This window comes from Phytophthora parasitica (genome assembly GCF_000247585.1).
Source record: "Phytophthora parasitica INRA-310 unplaced genomic scaffold supercont2.28, whole genome shotgun sequence".
In the NCBI taxonomy this organism is placed as follows: Eukaryota; Oomycota; class Peronosporomycetes; order Peronosporales; family Peronosporaceae; genus Phytophthora; species Phytophthora nicotianae.
The window spans coordinates 769,593-777,346 of NW_008649014.1; the positions used below are offsets into that span (position 1 = coordinate 769,593).

The 7,754-nt window shown below is 48.0% G+C and overlaps 2 protein-coding genes across 2 annotated transcripts; both read left to right on the plus strand.

Annotated features, from left to right (window-relative positions):
- Positions 1-1,072: 1,072 nt before the first annotated feature.
- On the plus strand, positions 1,073-2,673 carry PPTG_23052 (hypothetical protein; the record flags this gene model as incomplete). The annotated part of the gene is made up of 4 exons (XM_008908118.1): positions 1,073-1,083; positions 1,599-1,670; positions 2,112-2,229; positions 2,572-2,673. The coding sequence occupies 4 exons, from the start codon at positions 1,073-1,075 to the stop codon at positions 2,671-2,673; spliced, it is 303 nt and encodes a 100-aa protein (XP_008906366.1).
- A 541-nt stretch (positions 2,674-3,214) lies between these two features.
- Positions 3,215-5,301, plus strand: PPTG_12373 (hypothetical protein). Its single transcript, XM_008908119.1, has one exon. The coding sequence runs from the start codon at positions 3,282-3,284 to the stop codon at positions 4,977-4,979; it is 1,698 nt and encodes a 565-aa protein (XP_008906367.1). The 5' UTR covers positions 3,215-3,281; the 3' UTR covers positions 4,980-5,301.
- Positions 5,302-7,754: the final 2,453 nt, after the last annotated feature.

The following is a 7,754-nucleotide window of genomic DNA, read 5'->3' on the forward strand; positions in this document are numbered from 1 at the left end:
CAAGAGCATCATTTTCGGGTATTCTGTTCTCTAAGCATAATACGGTTTTAGACGCTAGCAACATACTAGTAAATTTACACCATCTCGTCATCGATTCTGTCTGGCTGCTGTACACTACACTTGCATTGGTATAATAGAGCAGGGAGTGCAGTCATTTCTCAATCTCCTTTCAAGTACCCAAGACTACACCAAGAAGCCTTGTGCGCTCATTCATTTATGCACGTCAGCCGGCTCCTACTGCTATTGGTCCTTGCCTGTTACAGCGACATCGTGATCGCTGAACATTCTCGTGACTAACGTCGAATCCTTTTTTGTGGATGGAGGTCGCCGCTACCTCAAGGGCGGCAATCCACGAACCGAGGTCGATGCTGCGTATGAAGAGAGGATTGGAGCAACTATCCCAACTTCAAACGCCTCTTACTGTAACGGGACGGTGCGTGCTTGTGGGGAAATATAACTCTGCTCTATTCAATCTGTGTGGCGCCCGACCTGGGCGCCGTGAGCCAACAAAATATAAGCTAATCTAATTGGTCGCCGTGCCCCACGGCGACCGTGTAACGGACTCCCGTCACACTTACGCTCGTTCAACCTCCCCAAGTTTTTTTCAAACTGAATTAACAAGGTCAAAATGATGTTGAAAAAACACGAGGCCAAGTGTCTGGAGAGATTGAACGACATCAACATACTCAGTGGTCTATAAAAGGCGCAAAACTACGGGGTGACTATACTCGATCGTGCGAGGCTAACGCATTATTCCTTAGGTATACAAGTAGACGAACATAAAAGCTCTGTCAGGTGCTTCCCAACGGCTTATGTGCTATCTCAAATATACTCTGCTTCGTTTTGAGCTTAGAATTGGTGTGACTACGCTGCACTATTTTTCAGGTAGAGGCAGTATCGTCGTGGATCAAGACTCCTGATCGAGTGGAAAGTAAATCGAAGCGGGCAAACATTGTTGGGACACGTGCCGCTAGCATTTTTTTTCTCTATGGGCATAAGCGGTTTTTCCGATGCACGTTAAGAGGTGTTCCGGTATCTGAGAACTTGACCCCATAATGTGTCATTGTCGCTTATGGTCGCGAAGTAAGTTTCGCCGTCATTTTGATCCCTTCTATACCAGTTGCGTCTTATTCAGTAAAATGAACGGTGCTCGGATCAGAGTTTCCACGCCATCATCCTAAACCATTTCCTGATAAAACTAGTGGGGATTTGGGCTGGTAGCGCTGAGTAAAAGCACTATATGATTCGGTCTATCGTCTGCGACTTAAACTAAAAACATTGTTTCGATGCATAGTGTTTGCCTAACCAGCGATGCGAAACATCTAGAAAGTCGTGATATCTTTCGTTGCCGGAAAAAGCGCAGTACTTATCGAATTCTTTTCTCTTCTCGCCGATATTTTCATCCAAGTCATATTTTGAAAGATGCAAAATCTTGATCCGGAACCTTCTACCAGACTTGTTTTAAGCTGAGTGTTGGATCAGTTCGGCTTTTTTTTTGGTAACCGCGGTAGCAACTTCACCCGCCAAGGGAACCCTCTGCTACCGCGGTTCCCATCTGGCCAGACTCAAAATTACCTACCTTTTACCAACCGGTATAGGAGCATAACGGATAAGCGCGGAATGCACCTGCAATCCAACGTGCCAGTCGAGGAGGAATGCGACGTGAAATGGTATATTCAAGGATATGCATGAGCGCTAATCCATCGAATTAGTGTTGCTTTGCGTTAATAGTCGTTTTACTGTCTAGTACGTAAATCGATATAGCGATGTAGTATAAGAAATCGATATCGTATCCGGATGAGTTAGTGTATCGAAAAACGACAATAACTACAACAACAATGCGGATTACCAGTTGTTAATTCGTGGAAAGTCATACCACCGGTCAGATCCTTACTTAACTCTGACTGAAATAAATTTCAGGGGTCATAATATTACAATAACAGCTGCATTTTTAATCCTAAAAATATTTTAGCATACTAGAATATAATAATATAAATTGTATTTATAAATATAGATGTTATTTACATGTAACGTAAATTATCGAAGTGTACCCCGGGCACTATTTAATAGTACCCTCGTAGAAGGTTACCCTTTACTAATCATGGTTACAGCTACGCTTCTATTTCTGCTACCAACTCAACCATCAGCGAAGCCAATCGTATCGCATATACAATTATCGTTGATATCGGCACTTGTAAAGAAGTATTCGATGGCATGTTTAGAAACTTGGTACGATGCCTTTCTGCTCGCATAAGCTACAACAAACTTAGTTGAACTAACCGCTGGTTTTAGAATCTTATTGTTGACTTTTTCTGATAAAAGAAGTTATTTTGACGCGGCTGGATAAAAAATTGAGTCATTTCTCGTAGTAAAAACTACTAGTTTCCATGAGGTTACTATTAGGTACTCGATAAGGGTACTATGTAGGTAGAGGGTATTATTTGGGAATTTCCGTTAGTTTTTAAGCCTCTGGTGCAGTGCATTGGCACTGCATCGAGTGCGAAAGCTAAAACTTATCTGAGTTAGAGAAGAGAGGGGAGGGGTACACGTACAAACTAATACCTTACTTAGTCAACGTACAAGGCTGCATTGATCAACGAAATCGCTGAAGAACAAATCGAGTTGAATATACAGTACGTGGTGCACGGATTTAGTGGTCACTTACCAGAGTAGAAACGTGTACGTCTACGTGATTGTCATCGGTAACGATGTCACCACTTATGATGCGATTAATGAAGTTTCGTGTAAATGCTCCGCGGAAGTTTCAGACTTGTTTCACTGTTCGAATGCATCTGAGCGTGCTGACTTCGTGGTGCGGTTATATTAAGAACTGGAGTGCAAAGACTAATCTAACGACACAAGAGAATTGAAAAAATCTATCGAAAGCGCTAGTATTATGCTCCACAAGAATAATATATCAGGACACTATGATTTCTGATGACAACATTAGAAAACAGTCTTTACCCCCTCCTTCTCGAAGAGAAAACGTTAGGATCACACGTACGGATCTGAATAACACACAAAATCCAATCCGATTTGCCAGCACACTAGCAGCAAAGGGGCAGGCTCAGCGCGACTTTCTGCCCGCTGGAATGGTGCCCCAACCCTTCATTCGCCCCAGTGGACCCCAACCCCTTACTACACACGGTTGATCGAATGTCAGCCGAATGTAGCAGCTTTGTGTGGGTCCACACAACTTTAGCATTTCAAACTTTGAACAGCACCCACACCACGGCGCACCGCTGCACTGAGCTGCGTTTGGCCTCCTCTCCGTACGCACCATGCCGGGGCTCAGCGCCTCCGAACTGCACCCTGCCAGTCTGTACGCGGGGGACACCATAGAATACTACTCTATGGCGTTCGTTGCCGGCGACCCGCGAGGGCATCGCACGTCAGTCGTTCTGCGAGTCGACGAGGACGTTCAGGCCGAATATCCCATATCTGTGGACACTGGCGAGGTGATCCCACGAGATCTAATGGTGAAACTATCTATAGACCGGTTTGGAAACCGGTTTAAGCCAGCCTATGCTATTTGGCGCAAGTTACGATCCTACACATTGATACCAGGCCAGTGCGCGGCTCCGACACGATCCAGCGCCTTCAGTAAGGCCTTGCCGGGCATCATTCAAACTGCAATTGAATCCGCAATGCGTGGGGGTCGTGCTGAGTGTGAGGAAATTGTGCCAGAGACGTCGGGAGACGAGAACGATCAAGACGAGGTGGCGATGCCAGATGAAACTGGTGTTGCTGCGTCCAGCAGCTCACACGTCGATGGTGACGGACACCTCGTTGGTGAAGACGTCGATGATGATGCCAAGGACCGTTGTGCGTGCGAGGAAATTTACGAAACTCCGTTGCCCACGGACCCAACCGGTGATGCACCTACCAATGTGGACGAGATTACGTCCAGCATCTCCCACACTGATGCTCAACCTTGTGGAGTTGTGGAGAACGACAGGGCTAGCGCCAAGGAACCTACGGCAAGCGAGGAAATTGCGGCGGCTGCGGCAGTTCCCGATCCCACTGACCAGGAAGTGCTCGACGCCGAGGAGTACCTGCGTCAGATTCCGAATCGGCTTGCCAGAGCCAAGATCCGGCACCAAGCGAAAAAGCGGGCTAGGTCTTGGCATGTTCCTCGATCTAGGAAGCGACGGCACCAGGCCAAGTGCGCAGTTACACGCAGTGGTACAAAACTTCACCACGCTCACTCTGTGAAAGCCATGAAAATGAAGGATATATTGAATATTGCAGGCGTTAGGCTACGTCTACACGACTTACATGACCGCCGTCCAGTGTACAAGGACCCTGCAACTGAGGAGCGTGTGTTGTCGACGGAGTTGTCGTGGCCAAAAGACATTCAATATGTTACGAAGTGCATTACGAATGGAGTTCGATTTCCAGATCTCGGCTCTATTCATAAGTGCCGCTGTATTGGAGACTGCTTCTGGGATAGTTGTGACAATGCGGAAGCTTCTGTCTACTGCACCCCTAATTGCTGCAACCTTAGCGCACGATGCAGCAATGCGCCGATCGTGCGCAAAACACTGAAGCTGTTCGACACTGGTCGTGTGGGTTTGGGTGTTTATACCACTACCAATTTGGACGTTGGCGATATCGTCGGTGAGTACACCGGTGAGCTGAGTGAGTGGTCCGCTCTAGTTCCCGGCCAGCCTGACCAAGCTTTAAAACACAACAGCGGATATACGCTACTCTACAACACGAAATCTACCAAGAAGAAGTTTGTGTACGTGGATGCAGCAAACAGTGGCTGCATCACTCGTTTCATCAGTCACGCCTGTGACCCCAACGCTGTTTTCGTGGAAATGCAGAATCGTAGAAACGTCAAAGTATTCGTCAAGATGGTAAAGGACGTGAAGGCTGGTGCGGAGATCACGGTTCAGTACGGAAACGAGAGGTGGTTTGTCTGTGCATGTGACGAGTGTTGGGAGGGACAGGCTGGAAAACCCGGAAGCAAGTAGCTTTACACGGAAACTCGCGGACACAGGACAAGTAGGATGCAGTTTGCAGCGTGTTCCCATATTGATTTGAATGAACAGTGTCTTTAGCGGGTGCTGGAAGAGGCCTCTCACGTTACTCATTCCGTGATTGTAGAAACCTAAGTCCAGCATCAACATCAAGCGATTCTCCCGAAGCGACACAGGTGCTAACGAATTATAAGTACTCTTACTACAACTTGTGTATGCGGAAAATTGCAAAATGTAACTTTACCTCGCATACAAGGTCGAGGTGTAAGGAAGTGTTAGTGCTTCCATTAAACGCAACTTACAAAATGGTGAAAAGGTAGTAGCTGTATCAAGTAAAAATGCGTTTGGTAGAGTCAAACGCGGGAAATTCTCACACACACTATGTCCGTACGGATATCCAGAAACCATGTCCATGCTCATACCGCTGCGTGCGGCGTCCGCCAAAGCGCTGGATCACACAAAGCTCAGAGCTGGCCCAGCTGACCGGGGGCGACCACCCGTGTCTGGGGCAGTCAGCGCAGTGCGTTTTCGTTTCTTCCTGCTCACCAGGATAGCTCTTCCACAGCTATCCACGTATTCCGTAACGCGTAGAGCATATAGAACGTGTACACACGTCCCGAACACAAAGCAATAGTTGCAGGGGCACCACTGCCTCTCGATGTTAACTGGCCAGCCACCTGCGGGCTGTCCGAGCACCTCCATCCTGGCGTAGTTGGCGCCCATTTGTGCAGAAACTGCAATTCCTTGCTCGCTTCTCTTGTTGGGAGCGACAATTACACGCGGAGCGAGCATCGCCTTGACGTAGATGATATCGGGTCGCCCAGCACCGTCACATTCGCCTGCAGCAGCATCAGCCGTAGAGAGTAAGCGTGCACGCACTAGTTCGGAGACTCTCCGTGTGAGCGAGTCAGAAGGAATGACTCCAAACGCGAATGCCCGAGCAGTCGTTGACTGGTCTTGGCAACACGAACTAAACTCTCGAAGTAGAGTGCCCATCTTGAGCCGACGACGCAATGTGTAGTCTCTCTTTAGCAGTGCATTGAAGGTTTCCGCGGGATTATTAGTAGTAGCAAAACCACACGCCGTAGCATACGCCTGCCATGTACTGAATGGCCCTTGCAGCCATTGAGCATTCATGTACTGAGAGAAGAGGTACAGCCTCGGATCATCCTCCCATTTCTTCATAATGGTGTCCCGCAATCGCAAAAAAGCGTCATGACCCCGAACAAAGTGGAGATCATACACGTCTTCTAGCACACTCGCAGATAAAAGCGAGGGAATTGACTTTATAGCAGTTTGAACCTTCTCCATCACGTGAAAAAAACACATGAGGAACTGAAATCTTGGATTAAATCCAAAAGTCGAATATAAAGCATTGCGTTGTGCCTTATCTCCATCCGCCATTGCGTATTGCACTACCAATTCTTTGCCTGTGACCCATAAGTAGAGTCTGCGCAAGGACATCAACGCGGCTTCGTACACGTTCTGCGTCTCTTGCGATACGATGAAGAGTGCGACTAGGTGGAATCGCCTCGAGCGGTCGGAGACGCCAACTACGACAACCGGGTAGTCCACGTGGTTCGTCTTGTAGGTTGCGTCGACGTGAAGTACAAAACTATCTGGAGGGAGCATCATCCGTAGCAGCAGAGCTTTAGTAGTCAGGCCAATAATAAACGGCTTCTCGTCCGAGCCGTTTCCAACCACTAGTCTTCTTTCGTTATCGTAATTCCAACCAAATGCAAATGATTGTGTCATTTGCTCTGAGCCATTGAAAGCGTGGGAGTGCATCCACGCTGTCAACTCCTTCAGGCGGTTATGATTCTCCAAGTAGGCTCTCGCATAGTGATTAACAAAGTTTTGCACCGTAGATAGAGATGGCATGTCGTCTAGCGACGTGCCAAACTTGCGAGAAAGCGCGATGCGGATGCGCATCGGGCGTAGATGCTGATCGGCCAGCTCACGACAAAACTTTTTCTGCGTCAAAGTCAACTTCTTCCTTTTAGTAGACTCTGCGTTAGTTAGATGCTCGCCAAACTCGTAAATGCACGCTACTTGGGTCTCGCAGCACGTTACCACCTTTCCGCGCCATGAGCATTTCGCCGTAATAGCTTCCCCGGCCTCAGCACACGCTTCGCAGCTGCACTCTAACAGCCTGTAGCGCATTTTGTGGTAAGAGCTGCAGCATACAGTGCATGCAATGGTGTTGCTCTTGGCGATGTCAAAGGCCTTTAAGCCGTCGAGAACCAGGTCAGCGTCGGCTTCGTTGACGTTGAGGGCCGTGTCTCGCCAAGCGATACGCCTCGGCATTTTTCCTCGAGTTGAGTAGCGAGAATAGCGTGCCTTCGAGCACACCACAAATCAGCCGGTGAGACAAATGGTCAGCGCAGGTGCTGGTTGGCTAAAATTAGGACGACTTAAGCTGCTCAAAGCGAGTGCTGGTTGGTTGTAATTTAGGAAGTGTGCGCCTCATGAGAAATGCTGAAGGGCCAACGTGATTGGCTATAAAAGTCGAGGCCTGCTCCGTTTGTGCAGCGACACAGAAATCGAACAATTGATCAAATTCAACGATTTGTTGTGTGCTGCCACAGCACTTTAGGGTGCTGACCAACGTTTCGTGTGCTGCCCCATGTTTTGTGTGCCGACTCGACACTTTTGAGTGCCGGTCACGCGTTCTCGTTCGAAAGGAGCGAATGAGACCATATTACACTGCTGTTCGACACATAAGATCATGTCTCAAATATTTCAAGTAGAGAACTACGCTGAGGTATT

What these genes read in the sequence shown, in the direction of transcription:
- PPTG_12373 (XM_008908119.1), top strand. Translation starts at nt 3,282, where the DNA reads ATGCCGGGGCTCAGCGCCTCCGAACTGCACCCTGCCAGTCTGTACGCG.